Here is a 26817-nt window from a genome sequence, read left to right on the forward strand (position 1 = left end):
TAACCTGGTTAGACTTCCAAAGAATATGAATTATATCTGTGCTTATGACTTTGTGATCTACCTAGCATAGGACATCACCTGTGTCTAATGTAAGCTGAATTTACATTAAGTCTATGTCAGAGCATCCTTAAAAGTCTGTAAACAGTTGAAAAATCTTTAACTTAAGGCATGGTGTTTAGGTATAGCCTGAAAATTAGATCTCTCCTATCCTTTTTACATACACATATCTTTGTCCACATACTTTTAACATTCTGATCTAAGTTTTACTCAAAAAGCATTTTTAACAAGCATTCTGTGTCAAACATGGAAAAATACCTTCTGTACTAGACAGCATGCAGGAACATGTGCTGCCCATCCTTTGCTTAATAGAAGTAGTAACAAGGGGCACTGCTGAGGGGTGTGAAGCCTGGCTTTGTGATGGGTTCCTGCTGGCTGGACTCAATACATATGGTCCCCTCCCTGAGATTGCCATCTGCTAACTCGGAGTCATCACAGGCCTCTGGCAAACCCTCAAGTTCTGGTTCAGACACTGCTTTTTGTCTTTGAGAGAAGGGAGAGCAAACTTCTGAGGTTTCTTTCTCAAAAGCAGACAGATATTCCCGCACACCCTTCCTGGATTGGAAAACAGACTCCTTCGCCACGAGAGCCATCAGTACCAGGTGTTCCAGAGCAGCCACAATACCATTGACCTCCCCACTGCTTTCAGCCAATCCTGACAGAGTCTCTTCCCAAGTCTTGACTTCCTGGATAGCTGCCTCAATAAAGTAGGACTCAGGAGTGTGCTTCTCCTCTGTGAGTTGCTGCTCCAAGGCTACTAACTACCTGGTGCAGCACCTGCTCCTTAGAGGCCAGCAGCAACTTGGAGTACTGGCTGTGCTGTTCATCTTCTAGATTGAATAGGATGATCTAAATTCATCCATTTGGATTTTGGTAAGGCCGCCAACACTCCTTTTTCTCTCTTCATCGGCTGGATTGTAATGGTATCACCCACAACATATTGGCGTGACTCTGGCAACAACACTCTTGAGATCCTTTTTATGCACAGAACTGTAACAGATGGGACATTTACTCCAAGTCTTCTCACTTAATGAAAGGTAGTGCAAGATGCATGCCCAGCAGAAGATGTGTCAACAAGGGGTTATCTTGGCTGAAATAGGTGGATAGAGGAATATTGTGTAAGATGGCACTTCATGGCTACAGATGAACACTTGTTCCACGAAGTTCCAGTTAACTAAGGTATTAGGATCAGCAAAATGAGCTATGTAGTCTTGGTCTTCAAACACTACAAACTAGCAGTTGGCCTGTAAAAAAAAAGTTCCTTTTTAAAAGGCTTATATGTCCCCTCTTCTTCCTTTTCACCCAGCTGCCATGTCCACTGCCTTCATAGTGACCTGTCTGGCCACAGGGTTCAAAGGTGAAATTCAACGAGTGGTTCAGGTTGATCTTAGGGCCAGAAAACTGGGCAGGGCTAACCTCTGCTATTGAGTCTCTGCTATTTCATCTCTTGAGTTTACTGCTGCTGCCACCTCTTTGAGGAGGCATCTTGTTAAAAGTTTTGCTTTTCTGTGAATTGGAGCTGTGGACTGCTAAAGTTTTCATTTTGGGGGTAGGAAGGTTCACGCTTGCAATTATAACACTTGGATCCATTTGAGTTCTTTCCATGGCTCTGGGGTTTAGACTCACCGGCTGGCCCCGCTGAGGCGGAGCCAGGTGGCTGCTGACCCTGCATTCGGGGAGCTCTGTGGCATCAAAGGGAGCCTTGGCTGTTGGGCCAGACTTTTAAAGACAAAAACCAAAAAACCTTGAAATAAATCAAATACCAACCAAAGATTTAGGAGAGAACTGTTGCACTATTTAGATTAATAAAGAAACCAAAAGGTAGGCTGGAGAGATGGTTTAGCAGATAAGGCATTTATCTACAAAGCCAAAGGACTCAGGTTCAATTCCCAAGGACCCACATAAGGTAGATGCATAAGGGGGCACATGCATCTGGAGTTCATTTGCCGTGGCTGGAGCCCTTGCACGCCACCCATTCTCTCTGTCCCTCTTTCTCTCTGTCAAATAAAAAAATAAAAATTAAAAAAAAAACAAAAGGTTTAAACCATGTCTTTTTTGTTTAAAGTCCAAACAAAAGAGTAAATACCAGGCACAATTCAAATTTAAATTATGTACTTATTGTTATCAAGCAATTTAAACGTCACATGGTTTTAAAATGTGGAGTCAGGCTATCACGTTGGAATGTTGAATTGGAGATGCTCCTGTCTCGGCTTTCCAAGTAGCTACGATAATAGGCCTAGCTTATTTTACTGTTTTATCTTTTTTTTTTCCTTTTTGATGATCTTTAAAGTGGTTTTTAACCAGTTTTAAAGGAGTTTCAGCAGATTGATTTTGACCCATATCTTTAAAGACAAGGACAAGCAAACAAATACCACACCAAACACAAACCTGCTAGCAATAATGGCTGTCCTGACAACTGCCAAACGGCTGCCAAACAGAAACTGAACCAGAAACAGACCTCCGTTTGAATCTCTAAATGGAGCCAGAGAGGGTCAGGAGCAGCCCCTTGATTCCTCATCCAGGGGAATTAATGCTGCATCCAGCTTCCCTCTTGGACCCAGAAAAAGCACAGGAAACCAAAAATAAAAAGGAAAAACTAAAAGAAGAGTGGAAAAAGCACCTCCAGAGGTTTCTTACCCAATAAAGGAGGGACCCAGCATTCCAAGGCAAAAGTTCCCCTCAGTGACTTGCTACCAACTCCAACTAGGAACGTGTAGATGGATGGAGATACGGTTCTTGGGCCTAGATTAGGGGTCCTTCCCAGGTTTGGTTACCCCAGAGTTGGGAGGGAGGTCTTGAAATGTGGATACAGGGCGAGCCCCCAAGTTACAGGGTTCAGTGTCGCACAGTAAGACCATCAACTTATGGAATGCGAGGCAAAGCTTTACTGAGTACAAAGAAGAAAGTGGTGCATCAGGTCTGTATCTCAGAGTTCGGGATCTCAGAATGGATGCAGCCTGGTACTGTTTGGAGTGTCAGCTTTTTTTGGAAATAATCACATGACATTTATAGGGAAAAAACAGGATGGGAGTTAAACCATAAATCAGTTATAGGAAATGTCTGGTTGAGGGGTGTGAGGTAAGCCTGCGACCAGGAGTGTGCTACTATCCCACTTACCTGTCCTTAAGGAGTTTGCTCAACAGTGCAGGCCCAGGATAATGCTCTTCAGACCAGCAGAGCCTCCTGTTTATCTACCATCCCCATCTGATTAAACAAATGTTTCATTCCGTTCTTTTATGAGCTTCTACATTAGGTATAAAGAAATGTAACAGATATAACATTTTGCTCAGTGGTATAGCACCTACTTAGCATGTGCAAGATTACTGAGTTCAGTCCCCACTACCAAATGGAAAAGAAATTTTTATTTATTTATTTAAAAGGAAAGATTGAAAGATGTGTGCTAGGGCCTCCAGCTGCTGCATTGAACTCCAGATACGTGGGCAACTTTGTGCATTTGACTTTACATAGATACTGAGGAACTGAACCTGGATCCTTAGGATTTGCAGGCAAGCACCTTAACTGCTAACAGCTCTCCAGCCCTGTTTTTGTTTTTGAAATTTATTTATATGAGAGAGGTGTACACCAGGGCCTCCCACCACAACAAACAGGAACTCTAGCCTCATGGACCAGTTTGTGCATATAGCTTTTCTTGGATATTAGGGAATCAAGCCTGGACAGTCGGGTTTTGCAAGCAAGTGCCTTTAACCACTAAACCATCTTTCCAATCCCTTGTGTTTTTTTTAAAGCTGTATCTTATCAAAACTTTCACATTTCTATGTAATATAAAAAATGAGACTCCCTTGTCTTAGTGAACTGGTCATTGTCTTCTCTGTATCTTTTTTTTTTTTTTAATTAAATAGAAACTTTATATGGATACATCATGTATTGGTACCATCATTTCCCTTCTCCCTACTTCTAATTCACTGAGGGCCCACCCTCAGTGAGTTGCTGGTATTCACGATCAGGTTTTGGGTTATAAGGTTTGAGGGCTGCAGTCAGTCATTGTGGGGCATGGAGGCAATGCCTCTGGATATTCTCTCCCACACTGTGGCTGTTACTATATTTCCACCCCCACTTCTGCAAAATTCTCTGAGCCGTCGTAGTTGTGTTTTAATATCTTCTTCTTGTTTTTATTTATTTATTTGAGAGCAACAGAGAGAAAGAAGCAAATAGAGAGAGGGAGAGAGAATGGGCGCACCAGGACCTCCAGCCACTGCATACGGCATCTGACTAATGTGGGTCCTGGGAAATTGAGCCTTGAACCAGAGTCCTTCAGCTTCACAGACAAGCGCCTAACCACTAAGCCATTTCTCGCCCTGTTGTAATATATTTTTATAATATTGGGCTGTCCTCCAAAACAGCAGGGATTGGGTTTTAGTCTTATGTAATAATACCATGTGTACATACATATTTTTAGAAGTACTAAATCTCAAAATTAATGTCATTAAGGGAACACACCTTTAGAATAAGAATTAAAACCTTTCCTTATAGTGCACAGTAATTTTATGATGAGAAAGGTCAGGCAAAAATCTAAAAATTTCTCAGGCTTAAGGTTAATTAGCAAGTGAGATTATTAAGATTTAACAACTTTCCTGGAACCATTTGTTAATTTGTTATCTGGAAAGTTTTCTCCCTTTTTTGCTGTTGATTTTGTTACACTCAAGATCTAAATGTAAGAGTTTAAATTCTCAGAAGAAAACTCTGGGAAAGTCTTTGTGCCATTAGATTTGGTAAGGATTCTTCAGACAGGATAACAAAATTATAGGAAATAAATTAAAAAATGTGTAAATTGGACAGTTAAAATTCATCTGCAGCCAGGCATGGTGTTACAAACCTTTAATCCCAGTACTGGGGAGGCAGAGTTAGGAGAATTGCCATGAGTTCAAAACCACCCTGAGACTGCAGAGTGGATTCCAGGTTAGCCTCGGCTACAGTGAAACCATACCTTCAAAAAACCAAAAGAAAAAGAAAATCTACTTCAAGAGACAATAACAAGTGCTGGAGAGATAGCTCAGCAGTTAAGGTGCTTGACTGCAAAGCCTAAGAACCCAATTTCAGTTCCCTAGTACCCATGTCATCCAGATGCACTAGTGCTTCTAGAGTTCATTTGTAATGACAGTAACAAGAGAATGAAAAGACAGTCCACAGAATGGTATCTGTTATATGATTTATAACCAGAATATGCAAAGAACTACAGTTAAGCAACAGAAAAATAATGATCAATAAGCACAAAACATTCTGATCATTAGGGAAATGCAAATCAGTTCATACTGAGTTATACCCATTAGCTACTATCAAACAACCAGAAAATAAGTATTAACAAGATTGTGGGAAAATGGAACCCTTGTGCACTGTTAGTGGGAATGTAAAATAAATCAGTCATGTGCAAAACAGTATAGGTAAGTTGAGGGTAAAAGTTACTTAGAGTATATACCCGAAAGAATTGTAAACAGGGTGTTAAGGAGATACTTGTATGTCTATATTTATAACAGCATTATTCACAATATTCAAATTTGGAAACAGCTCAAATGCCCAGCAATTAAATGAATAAAACTATGTGTGTGCATGTGCACCTTTGTAAAATGGAATATTTAGCTATAAAAAGATGTGGATGCTGGGAGTGGTGGTGCATGCCTTTAATCCCAGCACTCGGGAGGCAGAGGTAGGAGGATTGCCATGAGTTTGAGGCCACCCTGAGACTACAGAGTGATTTCCAGGTCAGCTTGAGCTAGAGTAAAACCCTACCTCAAAAGAGGAAAAAAAAAAAAAAATAGAGCCTTTGACATTGATAGGGCCTGATAAAACATTTGTAAACTATGTATTATAATAGTACTAGGATTATTGTGCTTAGTATTTAATTCTCTTTAGTTTAAATTTTTTTTTTTTTTTTTTTTTTTTTTTTTTGCCTCTGGTAGTTGGGTGGTGGTTAATAGCATAGATTTTGGTATACAGAGCATGGTGGTACACACCTTTAATCTAGGCACCCAGGAGGCAGAGGTAGGAGGATGGATCACCATGAGTTCCAGGTTACCCTGAGGAAGACTTAGTAGTGCATTCCTTTAATCCCAGCAATCAGGAGGCAGAGGTAGGAGGATTGTTGTGAATCCAAAGCCAGCTTGAAACAACATAGTGAATTCCAGGTCAGCCTAGGTTAGAGTGAGACCCTACCTAGAAAAAAGAAAATTTAAAAACTTAATGATTTGTGGCTTAGTGCTTAGGTGCTTGCCTGCAAATCCTAAGGAACCAGTTTGACTCCCCAGTACCCACATAATACCAGATGCACAAAGTGGCACATGCATCTGGACTTTGTTTGCAATGACTGAAATGCCCATTTTCTCTGTGTGTCTCAGCTTGCAAATTAATAAGTAATTTTTAAAGAAAAACTTAATGATTTAGAGCTGTCCTATATAATATGGTACCTAGTCAACACATTTGGCTATTTACATTCATTAAAATAAAATTAAAATTCTGTATCTTGGTCAAATGGCTAGCTACATTTCACATGCTCAGTAGCCATATATAGCAAATCCTTCCATTGGATAGTGTAAGGAAAGAACATTTCATTGTAGAAAATTCCACTGGACACTGTTGCTTCAATCAAAACACCTGTGTTCAAATTTTTTAAGGTGTCAACTCAAGCAAGTCACTTCAGTTTTCTCTGAAAAGTATGGATAAGTACCATAGGAGTATACGGATTACATTAACTAGGATAAAGGGTTTTTTTTGTTTTGTTTTGTTTTGTTTTTTGTTTATTGAGGTAGGGTCTCACTGTAGCTCAGGCTGACCTGGAATTCCTGCCGGGCGTGGTGGTGCATGCCTTTAATCCTAGCACCCGGGAGGGAGAGGTAGGATGATCGCCTTGAGTTCGAGGCCACCCTAAGACTACATAGTGAATTCCAGGTCAGCCTGAACTAGAGTGAGACCCTACTTCGATAAACCAAAAAAAAAAAAAGAAGAAGAATATCTAGCACATGCCATTATAATTTTATTACTGGAACTCCTATTATACTTCTTTAGAACATCAGATTCAGAAAAATACTAAGTTGCATCAATTTGAAATTTTATATTGTCATTGGGTTTGAAATAGTTTATGGAACTTTTCATATAAAATACTTTGTTTTCCTGTAGCGAGTGGAAGAATTTCTCAGCAAAGATATCAGCTATCTTATTTCAAATAAAAAGGAAGCTAAATTTGCACAAACACTGTGTCGAATTTCTCCTGTTCCAAGTCCAGAATCTGCATATACTGCAGAAGCTACCTCACCTCATCCCAGCCATGATGGAAGTTCGTTTAAGTCTCCAGAAACAGTAAGTGTGTTAAATATGCTTTGTGGCTTTCAGGAAAGCTATGCTGTAAAGGTCTCATGGTTTTGTTTTTATTAGTTTGTCTCTCCTTTCCTCCCCACCTTACCTCTCCTTTTTTGTCAACATCTCACTATATTGTCCAACTCAGACTGGCCTGGATCTCTCTGTGTTGGCCCAGAATCATCCCAGTGAGTGCTGGCACTACAGATGTGGACCACTACACCTGACTCATGGCATTTAATAGCAGGCAGAAGAATTCACTTAAGGAAAACAGTTATAAAATATAAATGTATGGATTTCTAGTTATTAATAAGGTTGCTATTTTTTAGAGAATTTAATTTTTTTCCTCTTAATAGTACAGTGTAGAACTACTTGAACCCTGATTCTTAAAGTACATACGTCCATTTAGGAGTGCCATTTATTTTATAGAATAACTTACAACTGAAAAGTTAAATACCCATGCATAGTTGTACACTTTTAAGCACTTGGGAGGCTGAGGTAGGGAGATCACTGTGAGTTCTAGGCCTGCCTGAGACTATTCCAGGTCAGTCTGAGCTAGAGCAAGACCCTACCTTGAAAAACCAAAATTAAATAGATTCTTGATAAGAAGAAACTATTTTTTTAACCTCAGAGCAGAGGTAAGTATGTAAACTACACAATTCCAGCTCATTGCCTGTGTTGTAGCCTATGATTTAAGCTTATTTTTGTATACTCAAGTCATTGGTGGTGGGGGGGATCGAAAGAACATTTTGTGACAAGTAATAGTTCCATGTTTTTTTATAGGTATTAGTGTTGCTTTTGTGCTTTGAGATTCAGTAGGTATGATAAAGACCACCTAGCCTAAAACGCATACTATCTGACCCCTTCCATAAGTACATTACAGAGCCCTATTAAAGAATTACAATACACTCCTGATAATCCACTACCAGTAAGTTGGAAGATACAAAGAAGGGCAAATTAGTTGATTTGAATAATTAGTGGGAGAAGAGATTGAGAGATAAAGTGTTTAATTCATCTTAATTTTGATTGAGTTATAATTGCCAATATTTATTCTGACCACGTGAAAAGCAAAGAAAATGAGAGGAAAACAGGTAGGGAAAATGAGTTGCAAAGGAAATTACTTGAGAAAAGAGGTAGACTAGATTAAGGCAAGCATATGCATTCTCTTATTTATTCGAACTAGGAAATAATACACTAATGAGTAGTTTCCACCTGGCTTCTTTCAAGTACTTTTCATGGTGTCTTATTTTAAAAGTGAAATAAATAATACACTAAGTCTGTTTTTCTTGAATCTTGACTTTAATAAGAAATTAAGCCAGGCCTGCTGGCATTGCCCTAAAATCCCAGCTGAGGCCAGAAGGCTGGCTGATTGTCATGTAAGTTCATGGCCAACCTGTGTAATGGTCTCAAATGAAAAGTAAATAGAAGATTTGGGATATAGCTCAGTGATAAAGTGCTTTCATAGAATGTGCAAGGAAGGCCCTAGGTTCAGTTCCCAGTAACACAAAAAGAAAAAAAAAAAAAAAGGAGGAAGAGAAGAAAGAAGGAAAAACCAAAACATTAGTCTACATATTGTAGATTTAAAATTCCAGCGTAATAAATAAAGTTTACCTGCTTATTTTATTTCACCTTTATAATCTTTTTTCTAATGAAGCATTACTGCAACCTTTATGTGTATTTTTCTTTACAGGTATGTTTAAGCCGAGGAAGATTATTAGTTGAAAAAGCTATCAAGGATCATGTAAGTACAGTGTGTGGACTGGAGATAAAACCTAGTTGGTAGTCTTTTTGCCTAGTAGTCATTAGGCTCTGGGTTTGATCAGCAGCAGCACCTGATCTAGACCTGATAGTGGACAGCCTATAATCCTAGCACTCAGAGGTGGAAGCAGAAGGATCAGAAGCCCATTCTTAGCTATATAAGGTGTTCAAGGTCAGCCTGGCAGAGACCCTGTTTCAAAAAAGGAAAAAAAAAAAATTCAATATATGGGGCATTTTACTTTGTTTTGTTTTATGCAGGTTTTGTTTGTTTGTTTTTAGTTAGCCTCTCATGTAGCCCATGCTGCCCTTAAACTCTGCCTCTACCTTTCAGGGGCTAGAATTACAAATGTGCTGTCACACCCAGCTTTGACTGAAATTGTATAATTTTTAAAAAATATTTTTATTTATTTATTGGAGAGAGAGAATATGGATACAACAGGACCTCCTACCGTTGCAAACAAACTGCCACTTTGCTCATCAGGCTTTACATGGGTACTGGGGAATTGAACCTGGGCCATCAGGCTTTAAAAGCAAGTGCCTTTAACCATTGAGCCATTTCTCCAGCCCTCCAATATTGAAATCCTCCATTAGTTTATTTTTAAGTGAAAATCCTGAATTGCAGCATCAAAACATTTTACCGACAAAATCTACTTTTTATACTGAAATATCTCCCTCTTGTGGCCTTTTAAGATATTACTAGAAACTGGAAACTGCTTTATACTGTATATAAATTATTAAGAACATGGAAATGTAAAGTGGAAATGCCAAAAGAAAAAGTCCTCATTGCTATTGTAATTCTTTGGGGCCTGTTATAAATAACATTTTAAGTAGTATGATGTTTTTAAATAAATAATTTAACTGTATTTTTTTATAGGATCTCATTCCTGCAAATAGTATATTGTCAAATGCCTTATCATGGGGAGTAAAAATTCTTCATATTGATGGTAAACATTTATAATTGCCTTTTGCCAATACTTGTTTTAACTCTGTCCCTTACTTCTTAACTTTAACTAGTGAAAATTTTGATGAAGGGTACCTGTAATGGTAAATCCTTTACCTAATTTTCTATAGCTCTAAGAAAATGTAATTGTTTGATTCTAAAGGCAGAATTGCTAATCTTAAGCCCTTTCTTTCAATAGACATTAAATACTACATTGAACAAAAGAAAAAAGAGTTGTATGTATTGAAGAAGTCAAATACTTCTGTAAGAGATGTGGTATGTTGTGTGTTTAAACTGCTGTTAAAAAGTGATTGTGATTTATGTATCTGTTGTTAATTTCTTGCTAAGTAAGAAATACTGTCTGACTATTCCATGTGAAATATCTATAGATTATGTAATGTATGTGTGTTTGTGAATTACTGTATATCATTTAGTATTATACTCATGATACCAAGGATAGTTGATGATGGGGATATGTTCATGTTGTTGGGAAAATACACCAGGCCAAAAGCAGCCAATAGGAGGAACAGGTTTCTTTTGGCTTACAGTCTTGAGGGGAAGTTTAAGGATGGTAGAACAGAGACAGAGCATGTCTTGCCATAGCAGCTAGAAAATAGCAGCAAGAGAGTTGAGCTCTAGCATGGAGGAAATTGGACTTTAATACCCTAAAGCCCACTCCAAGAAACATAACTCCTCCTGTAATATTTTATCTCCCAATTTCCCACCACTTGGGGACCAACCCTTCAGAACACATGAGCACCTGAGTTTATGGCGGACCTCTCATTCAAACTACTACAGTGGCATGGGTTTTGTTTCCTTCCCTTTTTTTTTTTTAATATATTTTTTTAATTTTTTATTTATTTATTTGAGAGCGACAGACACAGAGAAAGACAGATAGAGGAAGAGAGAGAGAATGGGTGCGCCAGGGCTTCCAGCCTCTGCAAACGAACTCCAGACGCGTGCGCCCCCTTGTGCATCTGGCTAACGTGGGACCTGGGGAACCGAGCCTCGAACCGGGGTCCTTAGGCTTCACAGGCAAGCGCTTAACCGCTAAGCCATCTCTCCAGCCCCCCCCCCCTTTTTTTTTATTATTGTTGTTGCTTATTTTTAAAAAATACTTTTATTAAGCTGGGCGTGGTGGCGCACGCCTTTAATCCAGCACTTGGGAGGCAGAGGTAGGAGGATCACCATGAGTTCAAGGCCACTCTGAGACTACAGTGTGAGTTCCAGGTCAGTCTGGGCCAGAGTGAGACCCTACCTCGAAAAACCAATATATATTTTATTTATGCCAGAATATGGGTGCTCCAGGGCCTCTTCCTGCTGCAGATGGAACTCTAGACATTTACGCTACTTGGATCTGGCATTACATGGGAACTGGGGAATTGAATCTAGGCTGGCAGGCTTTGCAGGCTAACATCATCTTTAACCATTAAGTCAATCATCTTGGCCACTTTTTTTAATATTATTTATTTGCTTATTTGAGAAGGAAAGGGGAGAGAATGAGTGGACACACCAGGGCATCCAGACACTGGCAAACAAACTCCAGATGCATGTGCCACCTTGTGCATCTGGCTTTTGTGGGTCCTAGAGAATTGAACTTGGTACCTTTGGCTTTGCAGGCATGTACCTTAACCACTAAGCCATCTCACCATCCCTCTTTTTAAGTATTCTATTTATTTGAGAGAGAGGACATTCCAGGGCCTTTAGCTACTGCAAACGAACTCCAGATGCATGTGCCTCCTTGTGCATCTGTCCAGCCCTATTTGTAATAAATACATTTTTAAATTCTATTTTTTAAAAAATTGCCTAGCCAGGCGCAGTGGCACACGCCTTTAATCCCAGCACTTGGGAGGCAGAGGTAGGTGGATCGTCTTGAGTTTGAGGCCACCCTGAGACTACATAGTGAGTTCCCAGTCAGCCTGAACTAGAGTGAGACCCTATCTAAAAAAAGCAAACAAACAAAAAGCCTATTATGTAAGATATTCTTAGTATAAGTAATGTTTTTCCCTTTTTTAACATGCAGAATGTGCTTTTCATTTGTTTTAAATGGTAACATAATAGACTCTTGTTATATCTTAAGGCTAGCTAGTCTGAGCTTGAAGTATTTGCTAAACAACCATATAGGTTGTTCTACTCTGTTAGACTTAATGTTTCCATAGCCTCAGTGTATTCAGTCTCTTCTACTTTCATCTTTGAAGTATTTATACAGATTTCAACCTTTTTTCAACCTTTAAACCAAATGCAAAAAGACCTCTCCTCTGACCTTATACCCTACTTAACTACTGCTCAGTCTTTATAATCTATCCCATTTGTATTTCTCAGATTTCAGTTCTACAACTGACAAGATAGGGAACTTCTAAAAAGTTTCTCTCCAGCCCAACTTTAATATTTTTTAAACCAATTAATGTTTTCCACTCTCATTATCTATTCCTTCTTTTACCTTCTCATCGTTTATATTCTATTGAAATTTCTCAAACCTCTTAGCTTCTTCTTCCTGGTTCTCATATTTCTTACACTATGCCTTTATAGTCTGGTTTTCCTTCAATCCTTATATGACTGGGATAGGAAAAATAAATTTTAGTCAGGCGTGGTAGCACAAGGCCTTTAATCCCAGGACTTGAGAGACAGAGGTAGGAGCATTGCCTTAATATCGAGGTTACCCTGATACTACATAGTGAATTTCAAGTCAGCCTGGGCTAGAGTGAAACCCTGCCTCTACAAAAAGACACAATGGTCCAAATAGTTTGATAATTTGGGTAATTTTATGTTGTATAATAGACAACTTAATGTTTGAGTGGGAGAGTGACATTTTCTACAGTTCCAGTACTATTAAACACATCTTGATCTCATCCTGTTCTTGAGGCTCTTTGTTCATTTTGGTTTCCCTTGACCTACTTATTTTTTTTGCGAGCAGAGAGAGTTGTGTGTATGTGGTGGGCATGCCAAGCCTTCTTGCCACTGCAGTCAAACTCCAGACACATGCGCCACTTTGTGCGTCTGTCTTTACATGGATACTAGGTAATTAAACTGAGTTTGTTAGGCTTTACAGGCAAGTACCGTAACCACTGAGCCATCTCTCCAGCCCTCCCTTTGTCTTTTTGTTCTTTCTCTTCCTTTGTGCAGGGGCCATGCTAATCTTCTCTGTATCGTTCCAATTTTAGTATATGTGCTGCCGAAGCGAGCACTGTTCTTTCTCTTCCAGGTGGATATTGTTACTCTTTATTTGGAGAGAGAGAATGGGTGCACTGGGCCCTCTAACCACAGCAAACTAAGGCCAGATGCACTTTGTGTGTCTGGCTTTATGTGGGTACTGGGAAATTGAAACAAGGTTATTAGGCTTTGTAGACAAGTGCCTTAACCACTGAACAGATGCTCCAGCCTGTTTTTGATTTTGGATTTTTGTGAGATAGGGTCTTGCTTTGTTTCAGTGTATTTTGTACTCACTATGTAGCCATGGCTGGTCACATCTAGTTCATTCGCATTTCTACTCAGAACTTGTATCTTTGTTCAGAAGGTAAAGAAAACATACATAAATTTCTTTGAACCACTATAGCCTCTTGTTTCTGTAGTCAGAAAGATGAAGGTAGTTCAGCACTTTGAGCCAGTGGCTCCGCTGCTACTGCCACCTCTATGCTGAAGGGTTTAGGTTTTACTCCTCTTCCACCATCTGTTTCCTTCTTCAAACTGTGTATGTATGCATGTTTGTGTATGTGTGAGTGTACATGTAAGAAGCCAGAGGTTGATAGTACTGTATGTCTCAGTTGCTCTCCACCTTTTCATTTCTTCATTCATTTATTTTCTTATTTGAGGTAGGGTCTCACACTAACTGGTTGAGGCTAACCTGGAACTCCATCTGTAGCCAGACTGGCCACAGATTTATGGCAGTCCTTCTACCTCAGCCTCCTAGGGGCTGAGAATACAGGTGTGAACAACCACATCCTATAAGCACCTTTTTCAGACAGGATCTGTCACTGAACCTAGAGCTCACCAGTTCAGGTACAACACTTAATTAGTAAGTCCTAAGATTATATCCGTCACTGCTTCCCCAGTGGTAGGATTACAAGCATGTATAACCCAGCAGGGCATTTTATGTGGGTTCTGGTTATCTAAATCTCAGGTCCTCATGTTTGTGTGACAAGTACTTTACTCATTGATTCAGTTCCCCAGACCCCTTCTTAAAATTTTTACATACTCATATGGTTATTTATTGAATGATCAGGGGTTTTAGTTACAAGCAATGGGATTAATTGCCTTTAGGATATGGATTTCACATTGGTCTAAACTATTTTAATAACTGTATAGTTTTCTTATTGCCTAAATCTTTCATTTTTCCTTTTCATTGTATGCTAAGCAATTATCTAGAACCCATGGGCTCCAGATACAACTAAGAACACAAGGCCCTAGGCTCAATCCTAGTACTGAATAAATAAATAAATAAATAAAGCCATAGGTACTGAATCCTATTCCATACTAATGGTTGAGATCCTTAATTCTTAAATGCTGATTGTCCAATTTATTGAATTGGCTTTAAAAAGCAAACAATATTTGGCCCTCTTTGGTGTAGTACTTTCCTGTGCCAGTTTTTTTATCTTGAAGATATTGAACTTTTGTCCTTGCCATTTTCACTGTACTATCACCCCAGTATACTATTCACTTTTTTTTAAATTTTGTTTTGTTTTTACCCCAAGGGCAAAAAACTTGGTGTTGGAACACAAAAAGTAAGAAGTAAGTATTCTGCTGTCCATCAATATATTTGTTTTACTTCTGGAACAGATTCTTTGTAGGATCTTCTAGGCTCCTATAAATTCACATTATTAATTCAAGGGTTTCTAAGTCATTTTATAATAATGACACCTGTGATTGCCTTAACTACTGTTCAGGCCATCATAGGTGCCATTTTCACAAACATTTTTTAAAATTTTTATTTATTTTATTTGCAAGCAGGGAAAGATAGAAGACAGACAGGCAGAGAGGATGGCTGTGTCAGTTCCTCCAGCCACTGCAAATGAACTCCAGATGCATGCACTGCTTTGTGCATCTGGTTTTACATGGGTACTGGGGAATTACTCTCAGGTCTTTCTGCTTGGGAGTTAAGTGCGTTAACCTCTGAGCCATCTCTCTAGGCCAACAAACATATTGATTAGATTACCAGGAAAATCAGTTATACCAAAATTTATTTAAAGTGAAAAACATAAGCAGTACTGAGATCTCCACAATTATCTGCTGTTTTCATTGACATTGAAGTTACAGATACTTTTACCATACTGTGGTTTCTTGCTTAGATTTATAATGTTCAATGTCAGTCAGAGTTTAGTGAAAATGACCACATGAATTTTTTCTGCCAATGCATATTTCTTCTGAATTCTGTTCATAGACTATTTGTGAACACCAGTCACTTTTAAGAATCCTCTGTGGCTGGTGTGATGGCACATATCACTGATCATGTTGGGCTACAGTTGGGAGACTATCTCAAAAAAAAAAAAAGAAAAGAAAAAAACCTCGGGAGGTAGTGGTATAGTGGTGAGCATATCTGCCTTCAAAATAAAGAAAAGAAAACCTCAGAATATGGAAAACCAGCACCAGAGGCTTAAAACTTTCAGTTAGACTGGTTGTTTTTAGATTTTATGGGGATTTTAAAAAAATTAATATATTTTATTTATTTATTTGAGAGGAAGAAACAGGCAGAGAGAGAGAGAAAGAGAGAGAGAGAATGGGTGCACGAGGGCCTCCAGCCATTGCAAGTGAATTCCAGATGCATGCACACCCTTGTGCATCTGATTTACATGGGACATGGAGAATTGAACCAGGATTCTTTGCTTGGCTGGCTAATGCATTAACTGCTAAGCCATCTCTCCAGCCCAGGTTTTTTTTTTTTTTTTTTTCCAGAATGTTTTGATGAGAGTTGAGGAAAGAAAGAAAAACATCATTGATTCATAGGTATTTGATGCCATGTTTTTTTTCTCCTCAAGCAGGAAGAATCAAAAAGCCTTTTGTAAAGGTTGAAGATATGAGCCAGTAAGTATCCAAGACAGTGTATGATTTAAGTATTGTTACTATTAAAGGAGAAAGAAAATCTCATTACGGTATCTCTATTAATACATGTAGGTTCCTTTTGTTATATTAAGGTGCTTATAGAAATAATTCACTTGTGTTCATAGGCTAAATTTGGTTTTGCCCTATTGTAGATAAATCTTTGGAGTATCTGGCTTTGAATAATAATGAAACCAAATCATTTTAGTATTTAGTATTTCAAATGATCTCTTGCTAAATGTGGGACAAGGTGTTAGACCTAGTAAAATGATTCCTCCTGTAATTGGGGGAGGGGGAGAATTAACTACTACTTTGAAATACAAACCTGAATATGACATATGATATGATGACATTCCAAAACTCACTCTTAAATTTTTTTTGTTAGATTTTTGTTTATTTATTTATCTGAGAGAGAGAGAGAATAGGTGTGCCAGGGCCTCCAGCCACTGAAAATGAACTCCAGACACGTGCACCCCCTTGTGCATCTGGCTAATGTGGGTCCTGGGGAAAAAAGCCTCAAACCAGGGTCCTTACGCTTCACAGGCAAGCGCTTAACAGCTGAGCTATATCTCCAACCCTGTAAGATAATCTTAATACAAACTTCAAAAATAAGTAAATTAGTTAGGGCTGGAAAAATTTCTTTTCTGACTTTTTGATTATTCATTTGGTCATATGTGGCTACTTCTCTTGAGTATTCACTGAGTTGACAAACGTATATTGAAAGCTTTTTAAGAACTTGTTATTGGGGCCAGCCATGGTGGCACATACCTTTAATCCCAGCACTCGGAAGCCAGAAAAGAGGGTCACTGTAAGTTTAAGATCAGTCTGGGACCACAGACTGAGCTCCTGGGCTAGAGTGGTATCCTCCCTTAGGGGGCGGGGGAGATAAGCATAGAAAAAAAAAATCAATAAATGGAAGTCATGGGCTAAGAAGACAATATTTTGTTAAGATTTTGATCCATGCTACCATTATTAGTCAACTTCTCTTTGCTAGGACAAAATACTGATCAAGAGCAGCTTACTGAAGGGAAGGAGTTTATATTTTCATCTCAATTGTTTCATGAAGTCCATCATAACAAGGAAGGCATGTAGCAAGAACTGGTTACAGACAGTCTAGCAGTGAGAAAGTGGAGGAGGGGGACGAATGCTAATCTAATCTAGAAAATAGCTCACAGACATTTCTAAGGATTTGTTTCTGTGGTAATTTTTAAATATTTTCAAGATGATAGCCAGAGATTAATTATCACAAATCCAGCATATGTCAACTTGACACTCAAACATAACACTTCTAGGACATAAATTTCAGGCTGGTGAGATGGCTTAATGATTAAGGCATTTGCCTGCAAAGCCAAAGGACCCAGATTCAGTCCATGACGACGTAAGCCAGATGCACAAGGTGATGCATGTGTTTGGAGTCCGTTTGCAGTGGCCAGAGGCCTGGCACACCCATTATTCTGTTTCTCTCTTGAATTAATTTTTTTTAAAAAAATAAAAAGATAGAACTTTCCACCCTTTATTCCAAAAGGCTTGTGGTCATCTTGTAATGAAAATGCATTCAGTTCAAAAGTCCCTATGGTCTTTAATAGTCACAACCCTATTAAGAAGTGAAGTATAGTTTCTTCTGAGACTAGGAAACTCTTAACCAAGTTCACATAACATCCAACATGCATAGTCAGTCACAAAGTAAATATTCACAATCCAGAGAGGAAGAAAGGACATAGTGAAGAATGACCATACTCAAAACAAGACCAAAACTCTACATGGCAAAGTCAAAAATCCTGCAGTTTCCTGTTGGTCATCTGTGTCTCCGAATGTGATTGTCTTTGTTCCAGAAGCATTGAGTAGCTCCACCATTCTGGTTTGGGTCCTGTGACCTTTCTTCTGGATTGGATCTAACCTGATCCTGTAGGTTTGTTTGGAAGACGTCCCAGTGTTCTTAATATTCTGGAGTCTCCATTGCAATTTAGGGGTCAACTTTATAGCTTCATGCAGTGGCCTCATAGAGAGCTCCTTGCAAGGACTTTGACCCTACCTCATATTGATTAGCCTCAGAGGCTCTCTTTTCTGTTGATTCAATCCATGACCACCTCAACATGTGAGCAATGCTGACAGTAGGGAATGAAACCTGTAGTCCATGGAATATGTAGTAGCTTCTCTATGCTGACCCTTGAGAGGATTAGTAGAGAAATGCAAACTAAACCATACTTAAAATGTACTGCTTCATATCTATCAGGATAGCTACTTTCCAAGAAATATGTATAAAATAGATAAAAAGTAGAAGCAACTGCAGTCTATCAACAAATATATTGACAAACTGGAGAATATGCATCCTAATATACACATGCATTGGGGGGGAAATAAAGTTCTGATACACAGCGTGGATGAGATGCCAGGTCATGATCCTAAGTGAAATAAGATGAAAAATGCTACATTATCCCATTTACATAAGTATGGTGGTTGTTAAAGGACTGAGGGAAAAAGGAACAGAGAAGTGTACTTACTGTTTATTGTAGTTTTAGTTTTACAATGTAAATATTATAGAGAAGGATAATAGTGGTGACATTTCCACACCTTAAGGGATCCTTTGTATAATTAAACTGTACAGAATAAGACTATAAATTGGTTCTTAGAAAAGAAGCCTACCACTTCTCAGTCTCTTTCTTACTTCAGATTCCAGTTGAATTGTATGATTTTGAGATACAAAAATGTGGAACTTGTTTTTTTTTCATCCTATAGAATCCCGTATTTCTCATTTTATTCTTTCAGATTTTATAGGCCATTTTACCTTCAGCTGGCCAATATGCCTTTTATAAACTATTCTACCCAGAAGCCCTGCAGTCCATTTGATGTAGATAAACCATCCAGCATCCAAAAGCAAACTCAGACCAAACTAAGGTTGGTTTGCAACTTTATTTTTAGAATTGCTACTTAGATTACCATCTCAAATAATTTTTCTTTGTAAACATCTGAAATGCTTTACTTTATGCTATAATAGTGGTGGTATGTGCTTTTAGTCATCATTCTGCTTGCTTTTTCCTACAATATTCTTTATATCACTTTCTTGATTTAGTCTGATTCTAAAAAATGTACTATTCAGGCACTGGAGATGGGGGAGTGGCACTTAAAGTATTAGCAAATAGTAGAAATATATTGTTTCTCTCAAACCATCTGAAGTATTCTGCAAAATATTTAGTATATTCCTAGTTTGCTTTTAAAAGTTTTAAAAGAAATATAGGACTGGAGAGATGGCTTAGCAGTTAAGACACTTGCCTGCAAAGCTAAAGGACCACAATTCAATGCCCCAGGACCCACATAAGTACAGTGGGGCACAGGCATCTGTAATTCATTTGCAGTGGCTGGAAATCCTGGTGTACCCATTCCAACCCCCCCTTCTCCCTCCCTCCCTCCCTCCTTCCCTCCCTCCCTCTCTCTCTCTCTCTCAAATAAATAAAAGTATATTTTAAAAATGCAATATGGTAAAGAGTATTTTTTGGTGCAAGCAGATTCTGTACATCAGAGTGTAACAGTAAATTTTAAAAATGCTTTATTGGGTTTAGCAGTTAATTTTTTACTCTGTATTCTGGTCACCAGAATTCATACAGATGGTGATAAGTGTGGTGGAGGTCCTATTCATATCCAGTTAAAAGAAAAGAAAAAGAAAGGATATTGTGAATGTTGCTTACAGAAATATGAAGATCTGGACACGGTAAATTAAATGACTTTGCACTTGTGGGATTGATATTTATGGAACTGAATATTTTGCTATTTAAATTTTATCTCTTTCAATTGTAATTTATAAATTGGTTATTATGGTTGCTATATTTTTTTTCATAGAAATGTTTTTTGTTTTGTGGGCTCAAACCCAAAGCTTTGCACATACTAGGTATAAACCGTGACACTGAGCTACATCTTCAGTAGCTGAAGTAGCTGTTTCAATACTGAAACAGTATGTTAAGAACTCCAAGGAGGGAAGTATATATTGAAACTATTTTTCTTTCATTCATTCAACATATTTGTTGAACACTTATATTCTGATCACTGCAGAGTGAACAGCAATGAAAACATTCCTTTTTTAATTTATTTTTATTAGTTATAGACAGTACTTAGTTTGTAACCAACACGTGTTGGTACCATCCTTTCCATCATCCCTGCCCCTTTTCCAAAGAGGCCCTCCTCATTGGGTATGTAGGTCATCCCCATGGGGATTGTCATGCATTGTGATGTCAGCAGTCAGCTATGTCTTTGTGCGTAATGTCCCCACTTGTAGCTCTAACAAGCTTTCCACCCCCTCTTCCACATGTGAGTTGCACTTTAAGTTTACTTCAGTGATGGGCTCTTAGGAGCTTTTGGATTTCTGATTTGGTAGGTGTTGACTGTCAAATCAGTGTCTATCTCCTTCACCCTTAGGTTAATATCAGCTTCACCAAGAAAGCAGCACTCTTGCTCATTTCCCCAGTTACTCTGTGCTTTCAACTGAGGCTGGGCTGAAGTGTGATGAGTCATTTATCTCCCAGGTCCCATTCCCATCCAAAAGACAGAAGTAGATTCTCCAGTGGAGAGAAAAGTCAGCACTGGTTAAATGTGATGACCATTATTAATTGAGAGAGAATTTAAAGGGTGTAGACCCTCTTATAGCCCAAATTGGTGGGAGCTTGACATTGGAAAGCAAAATCATTATTTGGATGTGATTCTGACTTGTTTTCTAGTTCCAGATATGGGTTCCTTTCCACTGGATGGATTTGTTAGCCAATCCAAGAGCAGGTGGTTACCCACCAAGGCTGTGTGCCACTGTTGCACTTGTGAGAGCATGACATCAGGTTGTTTGCTTCTGAGTAGCTTAGACTTTGAGTTGCCAGACAGATGTTGGCCACTTTCCTCCAGTAGCTCATGGAGTGCCTTTCAGCACGAGATGGCCTGTCTGGGGACTGGCTCTCTTCCAAATTCCACCCAGGTATCTCTGTGGTCTGTGTCAATGGCATATGGTATCTGCAGGAGTAGGGTATTACAATTAACCTGTGGTGGGTAATCAAGTTTTCTGACAGAGTCTGCCTTGTTTGTTTTGTGAATCCTTGTACGTCTCTCTGATCAACAGCTCTTTGTAGATGTTACCCATGTCCTGCTGCATGGAATTACAGGCCAGTGCCAAGGAAAAAGAAAAAGATGTGTAAAAAAGAGAGAAACGGGAGAAATTAAAAATTAGGCTTCATCTCACCCTCCAGGACCCTTCAGATGCTCCCCGTAAGGTCCTGTTGAGGGTTCAACCTGTTAGTCTGAATTCTAGGATATAGGTTTCTATGGTATCAGTTCAATTTGGGATCAGTTTTCTGTGCCTCCCACACATACACACACACTGTTCCCCTTCCCCCAAACCCTACCTTTCTTATTGTCCACGTCTCGAGATGCCATTTAGGTATGTCACCATGGGCTAAAAATAAACCAGGTTAGGAACAGCACATGAGTGGGACCATGCAACAAGTGTCTTTCTGTGATTGTGTGAGTTTGTCCATTTTTCTATGAATTTCGGTGTCTTTTCTTTCTTGCTGCTGAGTAGAATTCCATTGTGTAGATATACCGCATATTGGTTATCCATTCATCCAATGATGGGCACCTGGATTGATTCTAGTTCTTAGCTATTATTATTTGAGCAGATGTAAACATGGTTAAGCAAATATGTCTGAACTGAGGTGTGGAGCTTTTACAATAAATGCCTAGTAAGGGAATAACAGGGTCTATTGGAAACTCTGTATTCATCCTTTCCAGGAGTCTCCATATTGGTTTCCATAGTAGTTGCACCAGCTTATATTCTCAACAGCGGTGAAAAAGGGTTCCTGTTTCTTCACATCCTTGCCAACATTTGTTTTCATTTGATTCTTTAATGTTTGCTATTTTTAGTTGTTTTAATTTGCATTTCCCTAATAGTTAGGTATGTTGAACATTTTTTTTCTGCCATAAGTTCCAACTATTGCCTGAGTTTATCTTCAAGCAGCACAACTGATTGGAACTTTTCAGATCACTTTAAGTTAAATTGATTAATAATATATAATGTTAAAATGAATTTTTCATGGTTTGGGAGCTAATGTTCTCGATTATTTTTTTAAATATATATATAAATAAATTATTGACAACTTCTTTAAAAACCATGTTATGCCCCTCCCCCACTTTCCCCTTCATAATTCTGCTCATCATCATATCCCCTCTCTCTCCATTAGTCTCTTTTTTAATTTGATGTCATCATCTTTTTCTCCCTTTATGAGAGTCTTGTGTAGTTATTGTTGGGCACTGCGAGGTCATGGATATTGAGGCCAATTTCTATCCGGACAGTTGTATGTAAGGAGTGGTACCCTTCCTTTGACTCTTACATTCTTTCCACCACCTCTTCCGCAATGGACCCTGAGCCAATGGAGGGTATGAGATGTTTCAGTGCTGCACACTCCTCCATCCCTTCTTCTGAGCACTATGTTGCCTTTTGGGTCATCACCATCTGAAAAGAGAAGCTTCTTTAACCAGAAGTGAGAGTAGCATTAACATATGAGTATAAACATTAAGTATAGTGCTTTCAGGGCAAGTTGGTGAGAGTATTATATCCATTTATCCAGACAAGAGCAGGCTTTATACCATTAAAACTCATGACCTCCCCTGCCATAGGCTTGTTTTCTTTTTTTGGTTTTTCTAGGTAGGATCTCTAGCTCAGGCTGATCTGGAATTCACCGTGTAGTCTCAGGTTGGCCTGAGACTACACATAATCTACACATAACTTGCTCACAACAACCCTCCTACCTCTGCCTCCCGAGTGCTGGGATTAAAGGCATGTACCACCACACCCAGCTCCTTGCCATAGGCTTTTGATTAGGTTTTCAGTACCAGGCATGTATTCCCTCCCATAGAGCAGGCTCCCAGTTCTATTAGAGAGCAGGTGGTTTCCCCCAGAGCAGACATGCCACTTTTGCACTCGGTCAGTCATTTGGTCTATCTGGCCAAACATGAGGCTTCCAGTGTGGACTGTTTTCAGCACTAAGAACTTCTGTCTCCCATAAGGCTGCATACAGTGCAGCTTTTTCCAGCTTTCAGTTGGCTGCTCTACAGGGAGAAGGTTTTCTGCTCAGCACCAGCTTGATTTATCAGTGATGCCTACTAAGCCTCTAGATTGAAATTCTTCTCTTCTTCCTCTACTATACTGTGGATTCTTATTGTTGATCTTTTTATAGTGTCCTGGGTATCTTAAAATTCCCATTTATACCTTCCTATTAGCTTATCTTTCTCTTTGCTGGACTGTATTAGATCTGCCACCTGGTCTTTTAGTTTAGATATGCTGTTCTCTCTGTCAGCCATTCTACTGGTGAGACTATCCACAGAGTTTTTTATTTGACTGTTTTTTCAGTGCTAGAATTTCTGCCTGGTTTTTTTTCATTATTTCTATTTCCTTACTCATGTCTTGTAATAACCTTTTATTTTCTTAAGCTGGTTTCCTGTTTTCTCTTGGAATTCCTTCAGGAGTTTGTTTTCTTCTTTGTTTCCTTCAAGTATAGATTATATATATATATATTTTAATCTTTGTCAGCATTTCATCTAAAACAGTCTCACTGGGTGCCATTTCTGATGGATAATTTTTGGTGGCATTATATTGTCTTGCTTCTTTGTGTTTCGTGTATTATAATGCTGCGATTTTTGCATTCTGAGTTGATTTGATGCTTGGGTTTTCTAATAATCTACGGTGCTTTTTGATTGGAAATACAACTTTATGTACCTTTAAAGTAGGAATTTAAGGTGCCAAGTATAGCTCTTATACTCCAGTCCAACCACAGAAGTAATCCTATGTGTTCAGTTTGCCTGCTATTCAAGTATTCTAGTGGGCTGGGTATAGCAATTTGCTGGCAAATTGTAAAATTCAACTGAGCAATATAGATAATTAATAAATCCAGCACAGACTATGCAAGTGTGGGGATTGAAACAAAACACATAACCTTATGAAGCCATAATCCCTAAAGGTGTAGCTCTACACATTTAGTCCTATCTGCTAGGAGGTTGAGATTTCTATTCTGAAATGGGTTCCAGGTCAGCCTGGGTCTGAATCAGAGCCTGCCCCCAATAATGAGAGAAGAAAAAGACAAAGGCCCTAGGAATCTGAAAGCATTAAAAGCAACAATAGTCAACCCCCAAATATAGCTTAATTGAGTGGTAAAGCCAATGAAGAATATGTAACACATAACCTGCCCTGACATAGAAAGAGAGATTAGCACTTCCAGTGTGCGCCTATGTACGTGTTTTTTTTGTCAATTGGCCTCGTTACCTTTTGATGTGGCTTCACATCTCACCAATGCTGAATGCCCATGTCTATCCTTCCATGTCATGTTGTGAATTTGGTGTTCTGATCAGCTGTGTTAGATGCCCAGCTGCAGTAGCTGAATGCATTCTCTAGACGATTAGGGGTGGGAGAGTGCAGGAAGCCTGGAGTTGTACTGAAACTGCTCAGCTGGTCCCCCTGTGTTCTGCTGTCTTCCCTTCAGATTACATGACTTTGCAAGGAGCCTGTTGAGGTCAGAAAATAACCCTTGTTTGGTCTCTGCTCCAGGAGCTGGGCACCAGGTGGGTCCACATACTCTTCAGTGGGATTCTGGCCAGTTTCCTCCTTTCTGATCTATTTTAGTCTCTCCTGCTTCTCTGCTATAGCCAATAAGTACCTGTATACCTTCACTTTCCAGATGAAGAGTGTATTTTGGTGTGGTTTTGCTCAAATCCCTCCCAAGGCTAGATTGGTATAATTCCTATGAAACCATGTTATGTGGAAGTCGCCACCTCTGCTCTGATTTTGATTCTTTCTCTCTAAAGTTCTTTGGATTAGATTCTTGTTTTTTTCTAGTGCCTTTGGTTGGACAGTTAGGTTAGTAATTGGGAATGTCTCTGTCTTTGCAATGAAGGCAGTTAGGGCTATGAATTTTCCCCTTAGGACTGCCTTTATTGTGTCCCATAAATTTTGGTAGATTGGAGTTTCATTATCATTCAATTCTAGGAATTGTACAATTTCTTTTTTTTTTTAATTTCTTCCATGACCATTCATTATTTAAAAGTTTGTTGTTTTGTCTCCAGGACCTGGTAGAGTTCTTGATATATCTCTTGATGTGAATTTCTAGCTTTAAAGCATTGTGATTTGACATGGTGCAGGAAGTTACTTCAGTTTTCCCTGACTTTACGGAGGCACACTTAATGGCCTAATATAAGGTCTATTATGGAGTGTTCTGTGGGCTGCTGAGAAGAATGTGTATTCTATAGAGTTGGGGTCGAAAGTTCTATACATGTCCTTTAGGTCTAGTTGATCTATTGATTTTCTGCTTGGATGATTATCTGTTGATGATAGTAGAGTATTGAAGTCTCTGTCTGTGATGGTGTTTGTGTTTATTTCTGTTTTGTTGTCAAGTAGATTTTGTTTTATAAACTGAGGTGCACTTGTGTGTTTGGTGCATATATATTTATGATTGTGATGATCTTAGGTTGGACCATTCCCTGGGTGAGTAAGAAGTGGCCTTCTTTGTCCTTTTTGATTACTTTTGGTTTGAGGTCTATTTGATGAGATATCAATAAAACAACACTTGCTTGCTTTTATTTCCATTTGCTTGGGATATCATTTTCCAACCTTTCACCCTGAGGAGGTGTCTATCTTTAGTGGTGAGGTGGGTTTCTTGAAGAGAGCAGATAGAAGGATCCAGTTTTTTGATTCACTCTGACAACTTGTGTCTTTTTTGATGAGTGAGTTAACATTAATATTTAAGGTTATTACTGTGAGGTTTGAATTAATCCCTGCCATGCTGAGGTTGTTTGTGCTTTTTCATGTTTTGTACTTTGTTGAGATTGGTCTATTTTGCTTGTACTGATCTTTGTGGCTCTTGAGATTGATTGTTCTGTGTGGAATATTCCCTGAAGTATTCTCTGTAGATTTATGTTCATATAATCCTAGAGTTGAATTTTTTCATGGAAAGTTTTCCTCTTACCATCTATTAAAAGGGTTGCTTTTGCTGGGTAGAGTAGCTTGGGTTAGAAGCTATAGTTTTTCAGACTTTGAAGTGTTCCATTTCAGGCCCTTCAGGCTGTCCACTGAGAAGTCTGAGGTGATTCTGATGAGATTACTTCTGTTTTCATTGTTGAGAGTTTTAACTATGATGTGTCTTGGAGAGTTTCTTCTTTGGTCCTGTCTGTTTGGTGTTCTGTGCGCTTCTTTCAGTGGATGGGCCTCTGTTTTGAGTGACTGGGAAAGTTTACTTCAATAATTTTGTTGAATATGGTCTCTGTCTCTGGCCTGGATTTCCTCTCCTTCTTGTATACCCATGATCCGGATATTTGGTCATTTAGGATATCCCACAATTCCTTCATATTCTGTTCACTTGATTTATTTTTTTTTAATTTAGTAAAATTTTTGGCCTCCAAATCAGTTTCTTCTGGTTTGTCTTCCCAGTCAAAGGTTTTGGCTTCAACACAAGCAATTCTTCTAGTGAGGGGTTCTAGAGAGGCTTTTATAAGCTCTATTTGATTTTTGGGTCATTTTATGTTATTTTGTATCATGTCCATCTTTTTACGATACAATTTTAGTTTGAGTTCTGAATTTCTTGATGCTTCCTGGAATTCATTTTTACATTTAATAAGTCTTCATTAAGCTTAATCAGTCAGTTATTGAGATCTTCCATTTCTTGACTCACCTTTAATTCATTCATACCTCTTTTGAGGATTCTAACATTTTT

General features: G+C 38.7%; 1 protein-coding gene and 1 non-coding gene across 5 annotated transcripts in view; one reads left to right on the forward strand and one right to left on the reverse strand.

Annotated features, from left to right (window-relative positions):
• The window catches only part of Dbf4 (DBF4 zinc finger), a 42813-nt gene that overhangs the window by 8119 nt on the left and 7877 nt on the right, over positions 1-26817 (forward strand). Inside the window, exons 3-10 of one of the 4 annotated variants that reach the window (XM_004662285.2) lie at positions 7186-7365; positions 9053-9103; positions 9995-10064; positions 10260-10336; positions 14749-14785; positions 16030-16075; positions 18857-18985; positions 19682-19796. In XM_004662285.2, coding sequence (XP_004662342.2) covers positions 7186-7365; positions 9053-9103; positions 9995-10064; positions 10260-10336; positions 14749-14785; positions 16030-16075; positions 18857-18985; positions 19682-19796 — 705 coding nt within the window. Of the gene's footprint in view, positions 1-7185; positions 7366-9052; positions 9104-9994; positions 10065-10259; positions 10337-14748; positions 14786-16029; positions 16076-18856; positions 18986-19681; positions 19797-26817 lie in introns of those variants that run through there. The other 3 variants (XM_045160895.1, XM_045160896.1, XM_045160897.1) reach the window with 3 other exon arrangements.
• LOC123464200 lies at positions 13138-13245 on the reverse strand. The gene has a single exon (XR_006639439.1). It is a non-coding gene; the product is annotated as a U6 spliceosomal RNA (small nuclear RNA).

This window comes from Jaculus jaculus, chromosome 10, assembly GCF_020740685.1.
Source record: "Jaculus jaculus isolate mJacJac1 chromosome 10, mJacJac1.mat.Y.cur, whole genome shotgun sequence".
Lineage (NCBI taxonomy): Eukaryota > Metazoa > Chordata > Mammalia > Rodentia > Dipodidae > Jaculus > Jaculus jaculus.